The following is a 25,480-nucleotide window of genomic DNA, read 5'->3' as shown; positions in this document are numbered from 1 at the left end:
AAGCAAGAAGGATGTTAATCTCTCTACTGAAAATGCTTTGAGAGGAACACGACACAAGATAACACATATTTTTGTGTGGGGGGGGGGGAGGGGGGGGGGGTGTTCATGTAATCACACATGAAGGTTGAAATAAACGAAAGGATATTGTCGATTCTTCTCCGTCCCAAGCTGATCTGTAAGGAGGACAGTGGGGTTCAGGCAGATTCCATCATATGCACAATTTCCATGTGTATGGGATGTAACGGTAGCAGCTGCAAGCACGTAACCACATAACGTAGCTAATAAAATTTCACTTTTTGTTGTTGTTCTTGATCTAACCAAACAAACAGCGCCAATCCCATACACACATGCACTGAGACTAAAAAATGACTTAAAAGCATTTCAATACCACCACATCAGTCAGCACGCAGAAGCCTCTGTTGTCTTCAGTTCTGCTTAGAATATTCTGGAGAGGGGGAAGGGGTCTAGAGGCTTTGGGGTATTGGGGTGTGGGTTTTAGAATTTGGTAAACCCCTGATACCAAACACACCTGAACCACTGCAAAAGAAGACACAACAAAACAAAACAAAACAAAACAAAACCCAGAAAGAAAGTCAACTGCAAAGAAATGAATGCACACAAGAGCACGCCAACGTTTGGGTTTAGCGGCTTGACTCGCATGATTGCACCGCATAAACATCAACACGCGCAAGAGAGATTCAGTTGCCACGCCTTGGGTGTCACAGTTGCTCTCGCTCAGACTCTATACGCCCCTTGCTGACATCATCATCGTCCATGCTATGTGCTAATGGCCAAAAACTTTTGGAGCACATCTGGCCACAAAAGAGACGCCAGGAAAATTGCTTCCTGACTTGCTGTTTTGTTTTTTTGTTTTGGTGCTTTCCATTTTGGATAATTGAATATTTCAGCTATAAATATGAAACTGCCATCAAAGAATTATCCACATATTTGGGGGCACAGGATAAAAAAAGAAGAAGAAATGAAATGAACAAACAAAGACAATGAACAGGGAAAGGGGAGGGGGTAAGAAAATGGTTTAAAGCTCGGTGGTTGTAGTACACAAATACACGACAGAACAGTCCAGACATAAGTCAAATACCACGATAACACACAAGCACACAAAAACACGTCTACATGTACCAAAAATAAGTATTGTATTCTGTGACAGAGAAGACACGGAGAGACTAACTCTAGTCTAGCAAAAACAAAGACATTCAATAAAGCTTTCTAGTACTGTGAAAGGAACAACTGAAGAGGCGAAGGGGGGGGGGGATGAGGGGATGAGGAAAGAGAGAGGGGGGGAAGTAAGGTGCGATAAGTTATCTACACACAAAAATACATGTATGACTTATGAATATTGTACACACTCTGTCAAATATCATTACGTCATATAAATAGATAGCCTCATCTACAAAAAAATTCTGAACCTGCTGAAAACAAGCCATCAGCGATTTGATATTGTTAATCAGTACATACACTGTATGGTAGTAAAAAGGATAATTGCTGAAGCACCTAAAGGTAGTAGCAAAAATGCAAAAACACATTCATATAATTATGTATCTTTACTCGGGGCACTTAAAAAAACAAAAACAAACATATTACAACATATCATAATCTCCAAAACTTAACAAAATGACAAACACATTGTACAGTGACTATATATGTAAAAACTATTTAAAAATGCACTCATAGTACATTTGCTTGGTATGACAAGGATTTAACTGCATTCTTTCTTCTTCTTTTTTTTTTACCCCTGCTACATACAAATACATGTATACCACTTGATACAAGTATTTCTCATATTCAGTCTGCATATATGCATATCAAATGATAATCTGCATAACAGATGCTATTCAGGGTGTCATTTGCACTCTGGAACCAAAAGGATCTAGGGATACATCCATTTTGATTCCCCACAGCAAATATTTTGTGTTGGGAAGATTGCAGCATTTGTCCCATTGCAAGCAAACTAACAAAGGAACGTGAGTGAGCGCGGTGTGACACGCAGATCGCTGTTGAGAACAACTGACTGGCCCAGTGGGAAAATAACGCCCGGAGTTGCGTAGAAATTCTATACGAGTCTCGGCGGCTCAAAGTCCTTGACATCGTCTCGCGAGAGCATTAAACCTGTTTCGGTCGCTTCGATTTGGCAACAACGCACACGGGATATTATCGGGAACATCTCATTCCTGGGCACAAATCATGCAACACCCACTGCCTAGCTACAATGTAGGTTGCACTAAAAAAAAAAAATATATATAAAAACCTGACATGTCCGTTAGGATCAATTTGGCATTTCAGATAGACTACGTGTAGGTACTAACGCCTGGTGCCTACTGTACTACACAAAATACATACAGAACTTAATAATGAATACTATGGCAAGACACTATCAGGAATAATATTGCATTTTGAACGGAATTGAAGCGGGAATGGCAACAGGGTTTGACTAAAAAACAGTAACGACAATAAATAGAAAATTGACAGGAATACTATTATAGCAACGGCCACTGTGCCTGCATGTCACAAATCTCATAATGGCTTAATAGTACATATCAATCACAGAGTCATGATTTGTAAAATAAAATCACTCCAGCTTGGTTGCAAGTTGAAGAAAGAATATCTATATATACATTATACATACAAATGTATATACTATTGTTTGCATGTCATTTGTCATCATACCCACTGAGTGTCAACTGTTAAAAGACGCCAAGAGCTGCATCACTTTCAATACAAAATTTAGTTGTCACAAGTTGGCATACAACGTCATGTCTACATCGACATCAACCTCGAATTGCTACTTTATAAACGCACAGAAAAAAGTAACTACATGTAGTAGACTTGCACAACTACCGGATGTGACCGTTTGCTCATGCTAAGCATTCAAAACACACTGGTAAGAGTCAACGGCAGACAAATTTTGCCAGCTCTTGAGATTTGGCACTGAGCGTTGTCAAACCATGGCAGGTTTTTATGGAATAATTACTCTATACTTTCTAATCATTGGACACTGCGTGATACGTCAACTATAAGCAAATCTAAACTGCACTCTACCTTTTGTACTGAAATTATCATATAATCGCTGGGGTGACAAAACCTCACATCTCAAATTTTGTTGAAAATCACTTGTTCGAGTTCATTGTAAGATAATCACTTTAGATGATGTCCTGTTCAAATCCTACTAATTGTCTTGCCCTCATAGTAAAGCCACCACTGCATGTTAAAGGAAAGGTGATCCCATTTGTTATAGTGCTTTAGCTGCTTTTTTTTTCTGCTCTCCAAGAAATTTTGATATTTTTGAGATATGAGGTTTCGTCGCCCCATCAGCGATATTTGTATCATGTGCATGTGTGAGTGTGTGTGTGTACTGTATGTGAATGCTTTGCTTACAATCTTTGATGTCATAGTTACAGTTGAGCAAACACCTTAACCCGTTAAGGACAAGCTGATTTTGCTACAACGCACATTCCCAAAAGACACCTGCCCGAGTATACTCGGGACTAGTCTTCAATGGGTTGAAAAAAAAAAAAGCCCTGGGATATTTTGTCAAACTGTTTACGTATTGTGTTTACCCCATCACCTGTATGAAGTTGGCATGTTAAGTATTGAAACCATGGGAAATTACTGATCACAAAGACGGGTGGGTCAAACACACCCTGGCTAGAGTCTACGGAATGTGGGTGTCTCACCTGCGAACTCTACTCTTGTTGAGAAAAGATTCTTAAGTTGTCAATGCAGGTGCCAGTACTAGCATATTCTACACACACACACAAACACACACCTACAAAAGGTATTTTGTTACTCCAGCGGTATAGCACAGTATAGTTCTGATTGGATTATTCATGGAACTTTCTGACTTAACTGTACGACAAGAGCATCTTCTCAAAGTCATTTGAATAAAGTGTTGTCACAGTGATTTTTTTTTTTTTTGGCCTCCCTCTCACACATTATGACAGTATAACAAGGAAGAGGTTGACAAAAGCCTGGATCGACACTAGCACTTCAACATGTATATTGCTCTGTCCTGCATACAGCCCAGTACTGTTAGGATTCTACAGATTTTAACAAGGTCATGCTAAATTATCCTCCATGATCACTAGAGAGCTTTGAAAAAGGGAATACAGAGTGGGCATCTTTTCAAGGAAGCAATATTCAAAGAAATCAAAAAGAAAGAAAGAAAGAAGCATATTGTATGAATTATCGATTTGCTGTATACAATTGCATTCAGAAAAAGCATGCGATTTTGAATACCAAGCATAACAGACAGGTCACATGACATACTCTAAATATACACTTGGGAATCTGATTTCCCTGTCTAAATATGTACAGAACATCATCCTCAATGACACGATAATACAAAACATCCTACTGATCTACTCGATAGATACTAAATACTGGGTTGTATAAGTTAAGTACAGCTGTATTTCAAAGACTTCAGCAGTAGTCTCCACGTTTTGTGCCCTTTTACACAGATACATCATGGAAAGTACGGACAAAAATATGTACTGACAACTAGGCTTTACAAGATACGAGGAATTCACAGGTGAACCATCATTTCGTTTAAATATTTCAGGTCTTACCGCTCCGACATTTTAATCTTCAACTCCACTAGTTTCTTCCCCTTAGTCTCTTTGCCTTCAGTCAACACAGCTGTAGTCCTTATCAATATGTCCTTATTTTTTTAATTTCCAGAATTGTATTAACCTTGCGATCTATCCTTTTCTTACTCAATTTTCTAGCACACTTTCGAAAAAAAAAAAAGGTGAAAATCAAAATGTCCACTGGTGTCTTTTGATCACTGCTGACAGATAAATATGGAATATAGTCTGTGCTGTATACACAAACTTTGGATGAATTGGGATCAATATCGTCACACCAAAAGTCACTTGTCATCATAGATTCAGAAGAGAGAGAGGAATTAAAAAAAAGCAGCACGAACCAACCGGTGGTTACCTTTACATTTATAACTCATCTTTAGAGTAACTGTCACAGAGACAAAGAGATGTGAATTTTCAGTCACAATTGCCCCTCAGCAACCTTTATATCTTTGTGAAGAAAAAGTACAGGTGTACACCTTTTTTTCTTTGATCTAAAAATCCTTGCATTAAGCAATTGGAATATCTTTATCATCACAAGAAGCATCTAGGCAAAGTCACCTTTGAAAACAGTTCAGGCTCATTTGCCTGCACCTTGAGGCAAACATTTTGTCTATTCATTCATTCATTTATTCCATAATGTACTTGTGTAACGCCGACAAGCCATAATAATGCTGTAAAATTTCAGTGGGTGGTACCATTCTCTGTGATGCTGAAAGGGTTGTGATGGAAAACTACGATTGACTGCAAAACTGCATTGTCAGATCAACACTTGGTTTTCCCTTATTGTGTCTTTTGGTTACAATTCTTTCTTTTCCCCCAATCTACTTCTCTGCATGGGACTCACTACTATTCTCGACCTATCCTTTGAATGATGTAGTTCCTCCTTTAACCTTTAAACTGCTCAGTTGCATACCCATCTGGTCCCTATTTATGCCTACATCAGTACATTTTGTGTTTAGAATTAAAGTGGGAAAATACCACCCTTGACCTACCTTCTAAACCATACCTGCACTGGAAGAATCAAATATTAAAGTGATCCTGCATCGTTGCAAATTCTTGTTTAGAATTCTTATAAGGTGGCCTCAATTTTACAGTAAAAAAAGAGTTGCTTTAAGGATACCTTCATACAAACTTTCCCCTTTGCCCTTAATGTACGGTCACTAGACATATTTGTCGTTGAGAATTTGGAATACTAGAAGAGGGAGGGAAATTTATGACTCTTAAAGGCATTTGGTCTGCCCTTGACTGTTGTAACCTACCCTGGGACTCTTATTCTTACAGAGAAAGAAGAAAATTGGACCATTTTCCACACTAAAATTTCTTCTGATGAGATATAACAGACAGGTGCACATGTGCTGACTGTCACTAGTGTTGTACCAAAGAAGGTGTCTTGCCGCACAGTGCTGCTTATAACCTCACCAACAATGGGTTGTAATAGTAAGCAGACACTCGCACAATTTCACAATCACTTAATTTACGCACAATATCTACCACCAACCTGTGTCCCTGCAAAACTGCACGGAACAGCAATACGATTCCCAGTACTGACTTACAAGCAACCCCATAGAAATGCTCAGAAACGATAAAGCACGAGACTGTTTTGAGTATACACAAGTTCTACACACACTTTCTCCTCGTGACGAGCTGCCGCGAACAAATTTCCAGACCAGCGGAAATCAAGCAGACCACACGTTTTGACAGCGACACGTTTTCGTACAAGACACATTCGTATCAAGTTCAAATGTACAACCATTACTTTGGTCCTGAAGGAAAAAACAAAAGCTTCCTTTTAACTCTTTGCACTCCTGTAGACTTTGGTATATCGGGTGTCCTTTTCGTAAGTCATCACTTCCATCTACTATACCTGTACATGGTGACTACGTAAGTGTAGAAGCCAGCGTTGGATCTCCAGAAGCACGCTCAAATGATGATTGCGCAAGAACACTCTTCTCATACATATCGTTCAGAAATGTCTCTCCCCCCACCTACGGAAGAAATGCGCTGCAAGAAAGCTTTGGTAGGCTTATGCACAATACCAGTGGGGGGACAGTATTGGAAGCCTAATGTTATGTATATGTTAAGTGGCAGAGAAAAAAACAACAACAACAAACAAACAAAAACAAATAAACATGGTACTGTTGTAAACTTAGTGAAGCAAAACAACCTGCACTGTAGAGTGTGGCTGTTGGCTTGTTTAAAAGAAAAAGCTTGATGAAAATAATTCATAAGAAAAAGATAAATGAGTAAATAAATTGGTGTCATTGCTCTACGACTACTGTACTACAGTGGTAGTCACAGTATTGATAGAGGTGCTACTTAGTATTAAGATTGCAAAGTGTCTGAGCTAATGTTGAGTGAACGTCATGTACATCAAATGCAGTACACTGTTTTTGTGACTTAATCACTCTCCTGCTCAATTACTGGAAGATTTGCGCCTAATCCTGCATACAACTGCCTACTACGTGTATCCCTTACTCAGGGTCTTATTGCAGTAGCAAAACGAAATTTGAAATTCTATTTTCTACCTCTTTGCTCCTTCTTTCCTGTAGCTCTTTTGAGGCTAACTTGAATTTGCTTCCGAATTTTCTAAAGAAAATTAATACCGGTAGGGTAAAGGTATGGACAAAGTAGCAGTGGCATATAATGAAATGTGAAATTCTGAGTTCTACCTCTGCTCTTTATTCCTTCTCTTTTGTAGCTCTTTTGCTGGGAAAATTGAATCTGCTTCAATTTTTTTTTTACAGGAAATGAATACCGGCAGGTTAAGGATATGTAAGTTAAACTAGGCAGGAGCTTATGCTTTACTGTATGTATACTTACTGCAGAACAATACTGCTAATTTGAAACAAATCCTGTGATGAGGAATGAGAGAAAATCTATTGCCTTTCCAATTATTTACAGGATAATTTGAAAAAATAGATTATTCCCTACGTTGTAACTGCACCCTTGTGAATTAATTGCCTAGAGCTTATTTTTGAAATACTGCATTCATTTCTCACACTACAGGGGGCAGGACCATCTATCACCGTTTCTTGGGCAGGCATCACCAATGTTATATACTGACTGTGTCTGTAATTCAGACAAAAAAAAGAAAGAAAGAACAAAACCTCTTGCCAATTGAAGGCTGCACCTTCTATTTGCACTCCCAAAAGTACTCCCCATATGGCAGAGGTGCTAGATACCTCTGACCTCTCATTGCCAAAGAGTTTTTAATACACCGCATCTCGACATCTTGAACTGGCACACGCTTGAAGATTAATGTTGGTCTTTGTTGTATGGATTGATCACTAAAAAAAAAAAAACCCTTCATGACAATATTGTCAATTTATTCTTCACACAGAATAAGTAATTGAATATCAATTCATCAAGCAACAAAGTGACGATGGAGATCAACCTTATGAAATTTGGCAGACTAAATCCCCCTTGAAAAAAAAAAAAAAAGAGTCTGGAATCTTGAAGATCACTTCAACTGCTCACGTTGTTCCATCCTGTCACAAAGTATTCATTTACTCAAGGCTTCGTCTTACTGATACTATGTCAATGTACACGTTCCCAACCACGACTGGTTGCCGTCGACACCAGGGGTGCCGCTTCCCTGATAAGCAACTCACAAAGTTTGAGAAGTGCCCTCTCGCAACCCACATTTGCAGCTTTGGGACAGTGCCCACATCCACTCGGCACCCGATAGAGATGTTGCTTCTGTCTCCACTCAATCAATGTCACATCAATGCATATTCCAGAATGTTCCACGAGTTCCATTGTCCTTCTCTTTAAACTTGGAAAACACTTAGCTGATAAGCACCATTGCCCTTTTTTTTGCATGCCAGAGTACACAAATTCTCCCGCCACCTCGTCCTCGGCTGAAGATTCTCGTTTGCCCTCTACCGGCGAAAAAAGAGCTACACATGCTCCGGACTCACGGCGGACTCAGAGTCCTCCGCGTTGTTGTTTATCGTCGCCTCGGCAGCCTTCAACTTCTTGATTGTGTTCTTGAGCGCCTGGCGCTTGTTGCAGAACCAGACGCGGATCACCTCCCGGTCATAGTTCAGCTCCTGGGCTAGCGCCGTCATCTCGGCGCCTGTCGGGTGCGTGTTCTTCTCGAAGTGGCGGCTGAGGTACTCCAGGGCCTGGGGCGTGAAGGACGTGCGCCGCTTGCGCTTCTTCACAGGCTCGCTGCCGATGAAGTCGGTGAGCTGGTTAAGGCCGTTTTTGTGCCGCTCCTCCGCCTCCGCCATCCACCGCTCCAGGACCGGCTTGATCTTCTGCGCACTCTTCGGCGTGATGTCCAGCTTCTCAAACCTACCATTTGTGAAAAAAAGGTATCAAACACGCTTATGACATATCCTGTTCAACCATCAATATCCAATGTATATTTCAAGGAAGGGCAGTGAACACAATGAGATGGGTCTCAAGTAACGCTAACCAAATACAAAATTCTTTGAACTTCAAAAAATAAGAGGCCAAACATGATAATGAATTCTGATTTCACAGCTAACAACACCAGCCAATTTCCTGAACTCAAGTGGCTGCCTTTCTCCAACATTTGAGAAATAAGAACAAATTTATCAATCTTTTGCACCATGTTCAATCTTTAAGAGTCTTCAAGTTGCCTCTAAGAGAAAAGTTCTTCACCCTATCCAATTCTGAGCTATTGAAATGCTTTTGCAGAAACGGTCACCTTGTTATATTTAGACTTGCACCATTGAGTTTTGCTGCACACTCTAGATTGAAGAAAGACTAGATGGGTCTAGTGATGGGCCCTAGGGCTAGTGTGCCCACAAAATCACACACACACACACACACAAATGATGGTTACATTATATGAAAGAGCTTCCAAACTGTCAAATAATGTCGCAAACCAAAATCCCATTTTGGGGGTTGAAATTTCACGTTAGGGCCCTTCTGCTGGGGCAGACAGAATCAATTTCATTATCACTATATGATAACTCAATACTCTCAATAGGTTGATACTCTACCTGCAGATGGCCGACTGGCTGTAGGCGGGGCCCTCGGACTGGCTCAGGGCCTGGCCCACCTGGGTCTGGGTGAGGCCCAGGGAGAGCCGTCGGATCTTGAAGGCCTTGGCAAACTCCTTGATCTCCTCCAAGTTGATGCCGTCCACTTCGGCCGCGTTGCCCATGTTACTTACTGCAGCCGGGTCACAAGAGGGAGACAGACAGACAACACCATAGAGATGATAATTCCATTAGCAGCTTTTTTACCTACCACTAAATATTGCTACAAAGTTATTGAAAATACAGACCTACATGTATGGAGACAGAGGAAACAATTTCACTACAGAGCTGCAGCTCAATATATTATGAGTTGAATATGAAAGCAGCTGTCTTCTTGTCACACTACAGCAAAAAAAAGAAGAAAGAACAGCAAAAACAAACAAAACAAAACAAAACAAAAAACCCCAAGAACTAACAAGAAATGAAAACAAAGTCATGGGCACAAACAACTAGTCACCAACGAACCAATCATGAATGACAACAACAAAGTATATAATATATGAAGGGCAGAATATAGAGAAAGGTTGGGAGATTGACAGAAAGACAAAATAGCTAGATAGAGAGAGATGGCAATGACAGATTGACAGATATATGCATACTGTATACATCATGGTGTAGTTCACAGAAGTTGAATTTTCACATACTTATACACTGTATTGCCTCCTGTCTTGTTTTAAAGTTTGCATGGTGATGTAAATGAGGGAAAGAGATATGAAGTACAGTAACACCATGCGTGTGTAGTCATTCAAGGCGCATAGTCCCGGTAGTGAAGAGGGCGCTGTTGATGATACTGCCGATTACCGTTAGCATTGATGCAAAGATTGCCGAAGTTGAGCTGTCATCAAGAGTAAAGCACGTAGGTGTTGCTAAGTAACGTTGCCTTCATTGTCTTCTCTGCGCATCACGCAGTCTGTAGTAATGCCAGGGTGCGTGCATATGTGCTTCTTATGACATCACAAAAGAAGTTTGCTAAAGCTGTCATCCCCCTCAGCCGAATCATGAGCCGAACTGTGATCGAACCAATGACTACAGTGGATCGGACTTCTTCGGACTCAGGGGAAATGGGCCACAGCGTAAGCACTAAAGAGGAGTCGATAGCGTAGGTCTCTATAGGAAACTTGCGCCGTGCGCTCGCATACGCCTTTGACTTAACCACCGGGACCATGCACCTTTAAAAGGACTGCTCTTTGGCAAAAGAAGACCCTAGAAAGAGAAGAGTGGAGGAGGGAAGCGACATAGGGAGAGTGTAAGGAAGGCAAAAAGTGATAGTAGGAGGGCAGGGGTGATCTGGAAGTTGAGGTTGCACCAATGGAGACAAGAGAATAGTAGATAGGGATACATACGTACATTTTTGTAGTTGTAGGTAAGAACAGAGTGAGAATCAGGTAAATGGCTCGGAGGTCAGAGGGAGAAGGAAGATTTCTTTCAGGATTCTCTCTCTTATCCTACAGTCTAACTTCTCTTCGACCTACCTCTCTCCTTCTTCTTTTATACATGTATTTCCTACTTTCCTCAAAACCCAACAGTCCCATTCAGAACCTTCCTCACCACTTCACACTTATTTACGGGAACTAGTTCTCAAATTTTCTCAATTCTTCTTCCCCATTCAGGACTATATATTTTTTTTAATTTTATTGTCTTCTCTCCCACATTCCCACTTCCAGAGGAGTCCTTTTCAGGACTCTAAAAATAAAATTGAAAAAATTATTCTTCCTCTCTCTCAATTCCCCCCCCCCCCCACCCCCCTCCGGAGTTCTTCCCAGGATCATCCACCCCCCTTTCTCACCTTTCACACATTTTGACTCCTCATTCAGATTTTCTATCTCTTATTCATTCAGATTCTTTATCTCTATACCAATTCCATTCTTTCTCTCTTTGTTTCATGATGCATTGTTCTGAATTTCATCTCTTCATCACTTCTCTCTCTTATCCCCTTGATTTCCCAATCTTCTCCTTCCCCCTCTCCTCCCTCCTTTCTCGCTCATCTTTCTCCTTCCAATGACTTCTGAACCCTTTGACATTCTCAATCTATTCTTCCTCACAAAACTGCCCTTATCTCCTTGTTGTATATCCCACATGCCACTTCAAGAAGGGGAGGAAAAATAAATGGTATGAGGACAATAATTCAATCATCGCCTGCATGCCGATCTTTTCATGTTACACCTTGTACATTTAAATGACTAAGCCTACACCTTGCCCATAATCTAGTCAGTCAACTGCCCTGTCACACTACTATTCCACATACAAACTTCTTCAAATAGTTTGCTTGAATAAAAAACTACAATGTACTGCTAAATTTGGAAGCCGACCTCTGACCGTTGCCAGAATTTGGCTCTGCTGAAATGATGGGATCCGGTCATACTAAGCACTTTGTAGCCAGTCTGATGAAATTACATTTCAGTACTTTGTTATCAAATTTTTGAGATATCAAAGAAATTCCAGCAGTACACCTTTTCCCCTAGAGCCACAGGTGGCGCTCTTCATAACTTAATCTGTGCAAATTGAGAAATGTGAATTGACAGCATCAAGTAAATTGGAGTGCATGTGCTGCTGACTGTGTGTTAACTCTAAAATTTCCATATTTGGCCTCTATTTTCAACCTTTTCAACTCAAACAAATCCTGCTGAAATCAAATCACTCAACAAAATGATATATCTAACTAATTTCTTTTTATATAACTAGTATCTATTGCAATAAAAAAAAAAGCAGAAAGAGGATGAAAATGGAAGAAGACAATGATAGCCATTATGAAGATAATGAATAAGAAGAAGAGGAGGAGGAAGGGAGGGGGGGGGGAGCAAAAAGAACACTGAATGGAGCTGTGTCTAATCCATGCACAGGTCTGTATGCAAAAACTTGCAACTGCATGTACAGCTGAAATGTCTTCTACTTGTCATAGTGAGTGTGTCCAATCCTCGTCAAACTATCAACCTGACTTAAAGACTCTGGTTGTTAGCAAATCATTCAGAATAAGGAACTGAGAGCCTAACTGGGATGAATTTTCTCCCGAACCCATTTGTGTGCCAGGGACTGTGGATTGTGCATGTTTATCAGCACTCACAGCACACTATTCTAATGGTTAAAACATCTATCTTCATCATTTAAACCACTTCACCAATCTTCCTTCTTCTTTTACAAGAAGTATAATCAGCTACTGAGGACTGATCACATCACAAACATGACCGAACTTTCATTTAAAAACATACCATTTTGGGAGATTCAGGTATAGAAATTTGACAGGTGGAAATAGACACATGACTTTGTGCTTATAGTTCTCAGTGCAAAGGTAATCAGAATGACAAACACAGATGTTTTGACAGCTTCACAAGGTGGCATATTGACAATATTCTACTATCCACAGAAGTACTTCTACAGTGATTTTAGTGCTCAAAGAGACAGACAGACTTACTGCACAGGTATAAATGCTACATGTGCTTGTATCACTTAAAACTTAAATTAAGGGACTAATAAATTGAAGCAAAGGAACTGAATGCAGACTTAAAAGCACTGGTATGTATATATACAAATTGTATGCACGGAACAAAATGACAATTTCATTCGTTGTTTTTGTTGTTGCTGGCATCACATTTTGTGTTTTAGTAGGACAAGAGCTGAATTTATCCATATTCAAAAGCAGATGGGGATAAACAAAGTGATAAAACATTGACATAAATGAATAGGAATTTGATATTCATATATCTGGTTGCTCTTTTGATGTGTTCATATCATAACAAAGTTTACAACTCAGTAGATGACATAGATTGACTTTATTTTCTTTTTCTTAATCAATTTCTCTCAGTGAGGTGTCCTTCAAAAAAAAGAGACAAAAATTATTACTATTTAAATGGACAGACAACAAAAGGCTCACTAAAGAGGGAAATATTAGTCATTACAACTTTCCTTCATGGGTTGGGTGTTAAATCTAATGAAGCACGGAACAACACAAAAATATGACCTATATCAAGGTCTAGAAACGGCTACACAAAAGCCTGAATGTGGTCACAGTTGCATCTCAAATGTCAGCTTTCCTATCACAAGAATCTCTATGGTACTGTATAAGCAGTTATTTTCGCGAGGGTTTAATTTTCGCGAATTTCGCGAATCACAGTTGGATCGCAAATTTAACAACACACAAAATTGTCTCCATGCGCTTTGTTAACAGAGCATTAACGTAAGCATCGGCGTCGATTCGCAAAAACAACATGTCGCGAAAATGTCTACAACCTCATCAATCGCGAAAATATCTGTACGCGAAAATAACAGCATATACAGTAATTACTACAAAGCATACATGTACGTGTGTCCTCTCAGGCAACACTCTCACTGTTGAAAACATGCACCACATCAAATCATGTCTACACAAAACAAGCATATATACGAGCATTCATGAAATATATGCATTGCATAGAGTTAATCTCATGCATGAGACAGACACACACACACATACAGACTGACACAGATGCTAAAGACATGTACACAACATCAACCTGGCTCCGTAGTTGTATGTAGGGTATTTTTGGGATGGGGACTTCTGGGCTTTGCTGCATTTGGGAGGCATGGCTTGGACAGTTAACACTGGATTTCAAGTGGGGCAGGAGGGACATTAACCCACATATCTCTGACTTAACATGTCATGATTTGATCTTCACGGTATTTCGGTTGTATAAAATTTTTTATGATCTTACATTTGCAGTAGATTTCCCATCGAAATGTGGATGAGACAAGTGCAGAGATATTCCGTGCATTAAGGCTGGAGTTACTCCTGTCATGTTAACTGTAATTCTAGTTGCAATTGAAATAGAATAAACCCAATCATTTGCATGAATCTGACAAATAAGAGAGTAAAACTTTAAGCTGATCTGCCTAGATGCACAAGGTTGACTTGAGAATCAGGACTGAAATTCATCACTTGAATTGCAGTATTTGAAGATATCAATTATCTTCTTGTTAACCTTTGCTTGTGACCAGGCAGATGTTTAGCATTACAACTAAGTGGTAACTTCCATAAAAGTTTGACATTTGAGTTCTTTGAGGGGCAAAAGTAGAATGACTAGAGTCGATTGAGATCAGAGCCCGTTTCACAAGTGCCAAATATTGCTGCAAAACTGTGTGAAGGAGGGTCGACTGGCTGTGCGGAGTAGGTGGTAAGTGGGAGCAGAGGGGGGTTAATAAACCCAGTGTTAGTGCGTCAAGCCATGCAAGAAGGGGAGGAGGACACTTTGATTTTTGGTGTCGTCAGTCCGGAATGGAGACATGTGACACTGCTGACGTGAAAGGGACACAAATGTCCATTTGTTAGGGCGGTCAGTTGAAGGAATCTATCGCGGACAGCAAACAAAAAGATTTGTCAGTGGGTGGGAGACACAAACTAAATTTTCCGAAAGCATAATTTCATTTCTTTCCTCTCTCGTTCATTGCCAATTGTTTGATCGTTTCGTTTGTTTGTCGAAATTTGCGTCGCCTTAAGTTTGGTAAAAATCGTGAAGCCCCATCCCAAGTAATGGAGCCCGGACAGTACCTTTACCTGGGCTCGCCAACCCTCCGGCTACATGGTTGCCGCCCGTCGTTGCTGTCGTCGTGGAGACGACGACCTGGTGGCCCGGCTGACCCCCGACCTGCGTGACCCCGACGGGGGCTGCCGCGGACTGGCTGGAGACCACGGCGCTCCGCACCAGCTGGCTGGGCAGGATTTGGGCAATGCTGCTCTGAGAGCCCTGGGCTGCTGCTATGTGAGATATGACGGTGCCTTGCGCCGTGTTCAGCCCGGCTGAAGAAAAAGGACAACAAAGATATCGTAAAATCAAAGTCAATCCATTTGACGTCATGATCTCACAGTCAAAATCAATCTATTTCACATTGTGATCGCAAAATCAAATCAATCTAGATTTCAAGTGATCTCTCCATCAAAATTAATACATTTCATGTGATCTCAAAAACAAAATCAATTTATTTCACATGATTTCAAAATCAAATCAATCTATTTCACAGGGTGATCTCAAAATCAAAATCAATCCATTTCACATACAATCACATATACCAGCATAAAGAATTCCTCCTTCATACTTCATTCTCACCCACTTAACCCATTGAGGACGGTTCAATTTTACTACAACACACATTTCCCATAGATGCTTGCCCGGGTATTCTTGGGACTCGTCCTCAACGGGTTAAAATTCGCTGCAACTCTTCATTTCAAAGTGCAAGAGCACAGACTGATTAACAGCACCACGAGGTGGAAGTATATATGAAACTGTAGCATGCCATAACTTTCTCTACACTTTGCACAATTCTAATGAAACTGTCACAGTTCTGTTTGATTCGTTTCTGCTCCCTTTATCACAGTCAAACAAGGAGTTCTTCCTTGTGGCTAAAGCCCGAGGGAGGAACGCTGTGAGTAGTACCTGCCAGTCCCTGTAGTGAGAGGGCTTGGGCGGCGGCTGATGACGTGGTGCTCAGCTTCTGTGCCGCGAGGAGAGGGGCAGTGGGGTTGGAGGTGGTGGTCGGTTGTGACACCAGCACTGACCTGGATGGGGGAGAGAGTTCCAGAGAGTTCAAGAGGTCAAATAGAGGTCATGAGAGAGAAAGAGAGAGATCAAAACTGAAATAGATCAATGCAACATTTGCAAGACAGCCTCTGCCTTTCTTTCGACGAACTGACTCTCTTTTCGAATGTAGAAGACCCACTAATGTAATATGTACAAGTTTCCTGTTTCTTTTAGTAATACTCATTCAGAAATTAGATGCCTAATGCATGCACCCCTATCCCTGCAAACATACATGTAGGACTTTAAAAACTTTCTCATGGAATACCAGGAAAGCCAAAGAGGTTATAATTGTTTTCAGCCAAAGACAAAATGTACAAATACACTGTACTTGTTTGAAATATGAATCTCACTTCATGCAGCAAATGGATGTATTCAGTATATATTTACCAGGATACTGGATACAGTAAACATACATGAATATATCATACTGAATGATATACTGAATGTGCACACATTTGTGTCTGAAGACTTGTCTATGCAGACATCTTTTATCAATTTTGCATTCATATTTTGAAGTAAAAAGAAACAGAATGGATAAATTGCTTCAAGTGGGGGGAGGGGGTGGGGGAGAAGAATGTACCGTGCTGCATGCTGGCCTGAAAGGCTCAGTTGGTTGGCCGTGCTTCCCATCAGGCCTTGCGTTACCGTGGCGAGGGAAGGCAGGGCCTGGCTGCTGTGCGTGGTCACGAGACTCGGAACACTCGCAGACGTTGTACTGTCTGCAAGGCAAAACAAAACAAGAGTTTTTGGACAGAAATAATTTCACTGACAAATATCTACATCAATCAGCATCAGATCAGTGTTCGTCGTCGGCCAATCTACTGATGTCTTTTTGTAGCAATTCATTTTTTTGCTTTTATTCTGTGAAGACGCAATTACGACCCCATATAAAGGCATTATTTACCATTTGCAGACGAAAAAAAAAAAAAAAACCCAGCTTATGTGCTTCAAAATAATTCTAAAATGTGAGTCAGGGATAGAAACAACCAATGTAAAGATTGAATCAGTATAATCAATGGAAAGTATTTTCAAAAATCCAAAATGTGAACAATAGTTTTAATATGAATGTTTCTAGACTAAACCGTCTACAGTTATGGTTATTGAGAAAAATAGTAATATCTCCTTATATTCTATGTTTTTATTGCTAAGTCTTTACATGGTACATGTACATGTACAGTGTAGTATGTTTTGTGCTACATCTGACCTACACATATATGATCAAATGTGATCTCTCAAACATTTTTTAAACTACTGCTTCCAATAGTAAACAGTACTTTTAATCTCCCTGTGTCCACTTGCAATAACTCACCGTAATACTAAGTCCAGCTTGGATTTATCAGTTGTTGCTAAATTATGCAAGACTTCATAGACAAGCATTCTACTTGCCAGGTATTACCCTTGCTTTGAGGGCACATGCAAAATACTGAAATGCTATTGGACGAACCTTATCTTATTCAAAATTAATTACTTTTAATGAGGAGAAAGACAGAGAACACAGGTGGAAAATAAACTCTATTTGAGGAATTTTGGGGGAAATACATGCGAAATAGAGGTAATTAAAAAAAAATGACAAAAGATGATGATGACAACAGAACAATACTTAAAATTACCATTTATCTCTAGAAACAATCAGAGGCATTCGCCTCCCACAAAGTGCTGGGGGGGGGGGGGGGGTGCAGAATGAATCTGATATTACAGAATGCGATAGATGTGGTATAAGTTTGACCCTTGACATAACATGGACCTAGCATCAAAAATGAAAATACAAGCACAGATATTAATACTACTGTATACACCATATATTTCGCGAGTCTAAATTTTTGTGAATCGGGAATTCCCGATGATTTTGTGAGTGGTTAAATTCGCGATCGTGGAGTCCTGTCCTGAACGGAGAACTGTACATGCATATCAGAGTCAATATTTTTGCGTGTCTTTTAATTTCGTGAATAGCACCCGACTCGCGAAATTCGTGAAAATAAAAACCTCGCGAAATATTCGGCGTATACAGTATTTGAAAAGTCATATCAAAACAAAACAAGCATGCATAGTCAGGCAATACAATAAATCATGACAGTCTGCGATGCATCACTGTCAAAATGTTTTCCTCTGACATCATCCAATATCTAGCTTTTCTCCACCACACACACCATTACACACACAATCACAAAGGGCCTACAAAGCTATCACATTTGATACACTAAGCATGAGCTACACTTTGTGTAGAAGAGTATCAGTAGCGCCAAACCTCCCCAACCCTTCCCCAGCCCCACTCCAAATAGGAGGAAAGAGAAACACATGAAACAATATCTTTCCCATTTTGAATGATTTTATCCAAGTGATCACTTTCTTATTTTCCCAGCCTAAAAACCCAAATGATATGAAAAAAGGGGAAAAAAGGTAGGGAAATGTCATTTCACTTTTTTTGTGTGTGGGTGAGTTCTTTTTATATGCCAGCTCGTATGCCTGCAGAAAAGTTCAAATAACCGCACTCTGCTTGGCGTCCGGGTAACATGAAACTTTGTGCAATACAAATCAAATATTGACCGCCCTCCGAGGTTGTAAAGGAGGAACCCTCCTTCATGGGTTGTTCAGAGAGGATCGCGGGAAGGAAAAAAAAAAGGAAGAAGAAAACCCACAAACTGTCCACCATTTGGAGGACTCCGGGGATGTTTATTTTTTTCCGGATGTTTAGGGGAAAGGGAGTCGGAAAGACCGTCCACTGATATCTATCCATCAACAAGGCAATAGAGGCTCCCATGCCATCGGAAACACTGTGAATGTATGGAAAATTTTCTCTTGTACTCATCTAGAGGCTCTGTTCCTTACCCCTACCCCCTACCCCTAGGGGATATGCAGTTTTAGGGCAGAGTCTATCGGAAGAGAATGAATACGGTTGCATACGCATGACCCTATATATCTTTTATATAAAACTGAGCATTCAAAATCTTGAAAACTATCATTGAATTTTACAAAAAGCGAACAGTCTAATGACCAAAATGAATGAATATCTATTGGCCCAAATAGTTGCATGATGGAGCAAGTGCAACAGCTTTAAAATGTGTGTGTGTGTGTGTGTGTTTGCATACATGTTTATTGCACACAGTAGACGTAAAGACCCACTGGCTACCTGCAAGGACCACTGCGCGAAAGAGCACATTCTTACGGCAGGTACTTTAAACATTCCATTATTCATTCGGCAAAGACTGAGAAGAGATCAGCTTCATTGCTTCCTGTTCTCCTGTTCAATGTAAAATCTTCTGTAAAATCTCTTCGTAAAAAAAAAAGAGGAAGAAAGAACTGACATCTTTTAACCATCCTTATGTAATTATGGCCTACTACTGTAAAACAAGATTTTTTGGGGGCAGGAAGTTTTCATGAATTGGAACCAACAGCCATTTTCGCGAGTTGCCTCTAATATTCAATGCATATAGTGTAGGACAAGAACTTTTGCATGCATTTTAACTTTGCTCATTTTGGCTCTCGCGAAACTCGTAAAATCAAAATGCACGCGAACATTCCTCGTTTTACAGTATCTAATCTGTGACATTCTAATCACCTACATTTCAAGCAATGAACATGGAATTTTTTCAAATATTCAAGCAATGCTTCTGACTAGACTTGGTTGAACTAGTGACATATTTGTTTTAATGTGTGAGCAAGCTGTTTGTACCTATTGACAATGGTAACGACATACAATTCACTCAAATACACATCCCATAATAACGCAAGTATGGTACACTTTAATCACAAAGAAGATGGAGAGATAAATGGCAGAAAAGAGAAGAGAGAAGAAAAAATAAACAAACTGGAAAAGAAAAGAGAAGAAATATAAAGGATTGATGTGAAGAAAGAAGAGAATGAGGAAGAAATGAAGATAAAATTTAACAGAAAAAAAAAATTTACAGAAGAAAAGATAGGAAAGAGGGCAGTAGAACATGGTCACAGTTTCCTGCGCTCAAAAGACACTGTCTTGAAGTTCAGAAGGCAACATGATCTCCTTATTTTGAAACGGGAGCTAGCGAAAATAGAAAGAAAACACACTCACTGGTTTTGAAAGCTGTGCTGGATGTACTGCTGGTCGGCGTGGAGACGGAGAGGACCTGCGCCCCCGCCCCCATCAGCACCTGGGGGAGGGGGAGTGTGCCCAGGCCGGTCTGCCCCGTCAGGACGGAGACCGGAGGGAGGGGTGCGGTGGGTGAGGTCATGTGGTTGGATTTGGCAAGATGCGCTGCGGAGGAGACCACGTTGGTGCTGCTGGTGATGCTGGGAATGGCGGCCGGGGCCGACGGTAATACCTGCAAGATGGCGGAAACAATGAAGCCGAAGTGACCACCTGGGTTAATTTTGCAGGTATGCTTGTGTGTCTGTCTGTCTGTTTGTGTCTGTAGGTCTGCATATGTATTTTGTGTATCTGTCTGTGTGTGTACTGTATGTTCGTGTGTGCACCTTTAAACTCACTTGCCTAAAAACACAGATTATTATTGGAATACACATGGGAAAATATAGACATCTGCAAAAATTAGGATTATAGAGATTAACAGATCTGTAGCTGATTACTTGTCACCATACAGCACTACATTTTGAAATTGGGTCTACACAAACACAGGGATGTCCAGAGTCCAGACATTTTGTGTCAGAGCAGAACAAAACCACATGCATGCATCTCTTGGCATCTTATAGAGACAAATTCAGGGGTCAGCAATTGGGTTGAGTGTACTGTGGACTTTATAAAACATGGATTAATCATCATTTGAAAGGTTCACACATGTTCAATGTATGAATAGTCATGGTAATGTGTGAAATTAGTCTCACTCACACACAATAGAAAAGTGTGATTTGAATCGTGATTTAAATCATACTTTCAACTGGTCCAGAACTGCTCTTTTAAAAGGTACAGTATGAAGTGTTTATCAGAGCAGAGTAACACATTTTCATGTGGCACTTTCTGCGCTATGTGGGGACTTTACATCTGAGGCTCTGAGGGTACGTGTACCTGTGACGGCATGGCTGCAAGGTTAGCGAGGTTCGGGGAGGCGAGAAGCTGCCCGCCGGTACCAGTGGGAATCAGGAACTGAATGCCCCCAGCCCCCTGGGCCAGGGTGACGGGAATGGTCAGGATCTGCTGCTGCCCGGCCGCGTTGGTGATGGGCAGGGTCAGTATCTGCTGCTGGCCACCGTTGGACGGGATGGTCAACAGCTGCTGGGCCCCTGAGAGCTGTGGTAGTGAACAAAAAAGGAGACAGAGAGATAGAGAAAGGGGATGGATGGGAAATGGACTTTTTGCTGTACTGACACTTTAACCCATTGAGGACAGGTTGATATTGCTAGTATAAACACCTCACGAGTATACTTGGGACTCGTCTTTAACAGGTTAATCACACATGACAGGTCTTAGTCAAGAAATATGATGGACGGTCACAACTTTGTTAACCTTTGACCAACACACTTTTTGCTTCAGCTTATAAACTACATGATAAATTGAATTGAATTGTTTTACATGGCCACTAATGGAAACAATGAGTGCTTGTAAGTAAGCAACAACGGGTGCGATGGCTTTACGTTAGTCCCCTCGGAAGGATCAGGCAACAAAGCCAAGGTAAAATGCCTGGTCTAGGGGCACAACATCTGCAGCTAGGGGATTTGAACCAGGGACCTTGTGATAAACAGTCCATGGTCTTATCCACTGAGCTGCAGGAGATCCTCAAAAGCATTTGGCAATCTGAAGCCCCAGTCACATAGACATGCCGTATCACCCTGGATCTGATCCAGGGTAATCCGGGGAGAGATCCGTATTGACGCCTTGGGCATCCTTGGACATCTGGGAGGCCAACACGGCAATTTTTGGAGGTCAAAAACATCCGGGATCATCTGGGGACTGCTGTGTTGGCAGAGCAATGCGGGATGGTTCGTGAGGCTGCCGCGTAGCTGTGTTGGTCTGTGTAAGCGCCGTGTAGATGCCGTGCTGTTCTGGCCTTATTCGTGTAGCTGCCGTGTTGATACCGTGTGTACAGTCATCAATGCTCATCGACGCTCCATCCAGGGCGAAACTATCCAGGAACTCCGCGAATCATTGTGTAGATCCTTGAGGATCCGCATTTATATGTGACTGGGGCTTGAAAAATAAACCCTCACAACTTGGCCACAATGAGAGTCAGGCACACCAATTGGGCTTTGTAAATGTTACAACCGTCCTACACTATTGAAGGTAATTGTCACGTACTAGGGATACGCAATCCCTGCTCACCGCCATTTACATCTCCGAACATTGGCGCCAGTTGACGAAGAAAGTAAAGAAGTGCACAGGCAGAGTGGTGAAGAGAGCAAAGTAAAGGTTAATTCTCCCTTCTAATTTGGCTGTAAGAGTGGCATACAAATCTATTCCCGCAGAATGAGTTACAGTGCCGCCTTAACGGCAGCTGTGATACATTTTAGTTATCTATTGCATGCATTATCTTTTCACATTTGACATTTAGCCGGAAGGCATTTGCGGAAATCAGGGTGAACAAAGTGCACTTTTATTGGTTGGTGTCAGAATCCAGGTTCGAGTTGTCTACATGTATGTTTGAAAGTGGCAGATAAAAGAAAAATCTGAAATATAATAGTGCAAACAACCAAATTATAAATCTTCATATGATGGAAAGTCATCTGCTGTCATAAGTCAGGAAATCTACTCTTAACTATATTTTTCAGATTCAAAGCCAGTAACACAACAGCAGAGTGCAGCATAGTGATACAAGCTACAGTGCCAGAGAAGAAAAAAGAGCCATCTACATTTTACAGAGCATGATCAGTAGTTGAAGCGAACTGTGCTATTTTTTGTTTGTGTGTGTTTTCCTATTTTTTTCTTAAATCTGTCTGACATGCTATTGGACATAAAATCGAATAAAAAATCTTAACTCTGCCTCACAGAAAAAAGCAACATGTCTGTTTCAATTGCCGCATTTGAACTGAACGCCCCTCAAGGAATGATTATGAATGAACGCGTCTCGCCGCAACAGGTTCCCATACAAGATGATGTCATACGACAGTGCAAGACTGTTTAGTTGTAGTATTCGCCGGACAAGTTGTATGCACCGACCTGTACACGCAGATTTCGTATGTTTTGAAATCTCACAGAACTGTCCATGCATTATTCACAATGAGCAAATTGCCTGCGGCTGCCAGATATAACGCTCCTTTTTTTTTTTTTTTTTTTTTTTTTCCGACGGGGCATTCATTCTTTCATTCATCATTCATGGTGCAGCATCCGGGTGTCTGGCTTGTGGCCTTTCTGTTTCTTTTTTTTTTTTTTTTTCATTTCGACAATTACACAGCGGGTGGTGACATGGTATTCATCACAAAAACCACTGTGGCATTCGAGTAGCAGTGTATGTCAAAATCAATAATCTGGGCAGATCTAGAATGTGAAAGATCTACATTATCTATAAATACACTATTTCGTATAATTGAAGCATTGCACATTTCTGCTATTTGACCAAAGCTTGGGCATACAGGTGTATTTCAAAGCAGATGTACAGCGTATATACCAGTGGCAAATTGAACTGGTCTCATGATCCAAGTACATATGCATTTGCAAAAGAAAATAAAAAATCCACATAACATGAAAAGATATTCATGAAATAATCAATATTTAATGTTTTGGCATCAAAAGGATGAGTAAAGTTAAATTGGAATCCATGTGAGGATATTTTAACACATCCATAGCAGTTAGCTTATGATTATCCTGCATTTAGCATATTGTACTTATCCTTCTCTGGAAAAACAAACAAACAAACAAACAAAAAACAGTGAATGTGTTCGACTGTGTAATGGCAGGATTATTTTAAACTGCACTACACACGCTGCTTTTTGATACTCCACCTGATTTAAGAAAAAAAAAATAGTGAACCACATTCTTTTTACAAATAGGATGTGGAATGTTTTTTTTTTTTTGTTGTTTCAACTTCCTTTTATTGCCATAATGTCACTAGAATTGTCCAGATATGCCCAGACTGTATAGCAAACCACAATTTACAATAAAGAATGCTCAATGTGATAGTGGAAACTAGAAATATCACTATGGGGACTGGTATGCCTCTGTCATGATTCATGGTTCTCCCAATACAGCTGTAGGTCTAAAGTACAGTGTACGTCTTGGCAATGTGAGATCAATGACAATTTCACATAATTGGCAATATATCAAAATGACATGTTTGTCACAAATGTGTTGAGTGTGTACTTTTCTTGAACAAGGTTTCATTTGGATGGATGGCTAAATTGTTTACAGAGAGCAGGTATTGGGGATTTTAGCATTTTCAACTGACATTTGACACTTGACCCCCATGGCCCCAAAATTTCCAGGAGAATCACTGTCAGGCAGTACAATGCACATGCATATGTAAGTTTCATGATAATACCTTGAGTTATTTCTGAGATTTGGGCGAAGAAAGTAAAATCTTAGCATTTTCTTTTGACCCTTGACATCTGACCCCACAGCCCAAAACTTTCCAAGACAAGTTCTATCTGGTTATGAATGTATACACTGTTAAAGTTTACAGAAACTACCTTCAGGCATTGCTACCATGGGGGAAATTGTGAAATTTTTAGAATTGAACTGATTTTTTTACCCTTGACCTTTGACTCTATGACCCCAAACTCCCAAGAGAATCACTGTCAGGCAGTACATGCAATTGCATATGTATAAGTTTCATGAAGACACCTTGTGCCATTTCAGAGATATGGAGAAGAAAGTGAAGTTTTAGCATTTTCACTTGACCTTTGACCCTTGACTCAATGGCCCAAAACTTTCCCTGGAGAATCTTTATTTGGTAATACATGTTAACACTTAAGTTTCAAGAAATTTACCTTCAGGTATTGCATAGACATGGGAAAAAAAGTGAAATCTTAAGAATTTGACCTTGACCTTTGACCTTATGCAACCAAAAGTTGACAGGTACAACTTCGCCCACTCATACATACATATGCCAAGTTTCATTTGGATACCTCAAATGGTTCTTAAGTTAAATGCTGTCCACAAAATTGATTATGGACAGACGGACGGAAGGACGGACGTATGGACAACCCAAAAACATAATGCATCCGGCGATACTTCGTGGCAGATGCATAAACCCCCCCCAAAAAAAAAAAACAAAAAACAAAAAACAAACAAACTAGAAATGTCGCTATAGCGACTGGTATGCCTCCGCCATAACGCATGATTCTCCCAATAGGTGTATAGTACAATGTCTTCATAATGTGTGATGACAGTTTCACATAACTGGCAAAATATTGAAATGACAGGTTTGTCAGGAATGTTTTGAATGTTCACTTTCCTTGAACT

General features: G+C 40.4%; 1 protein-coding gene across 1 annotated transcript in view; it reads right to left on the bottom strand.

Moving 5' to 3' along the window:
- Positions 1-7,896: 7,896 nt before the first annotated feature.
- Positions 7,897-25,480, bottom strand: part of LOC139725696 (uncharacterized) — a 93,895-nt gene continuing 76,311 nt past the window's right edge. The window contains exons 5-11 of the mRNA XM_071636777.1: positions 21,155-21,376; positions 20,207-20,456; positions 16,742-16,880; positions 16,018-16,139; positions 15,135-15,383; positions 9,578-9,749; positions 7,897-8,900 (exon numbers count right to left, since the gene is read on the bottom strand). Coding sequence (XP_071492878.1) covers positions 8,501-8,900; positions 9,578-9,749; positions 15,135-15,383; positions 16,018-16,139; positions 16,742-16,880; positions 20,207-20,456; positions 21,155-21,376 — 1,554 coding nt within the window. The 3' untranslated portion in view covers positions 7,897-8,500. The remainder of the gene's footprint in view (positions 8,901-9,577; positions 9,750-15,134; positions 15,384-16,017; positions 16,140-16,741; positions 16,881-20,206; positions 20,457-21,154; positions 21,377-25,480) is intronic.

Source organism: Diadema antillarum, unplaced genomic scaffold, assembly GCF_040938485.1.
Source record: "Diadema antillarum isolate AM-2024a unplaced genomic scaffold, OU_Dant_1.0 seq00000054_RagTag, whole genome shotgun sequence".
NCBI lineage: Eukaryota > Metazoa > Echinodermata > Echinoidea > Diadematoida > Diadematidae > Diadema > Diadema antillarum.
This window is presented reverse-complemented; position numbering and strand designations above follow the sequence as displayed.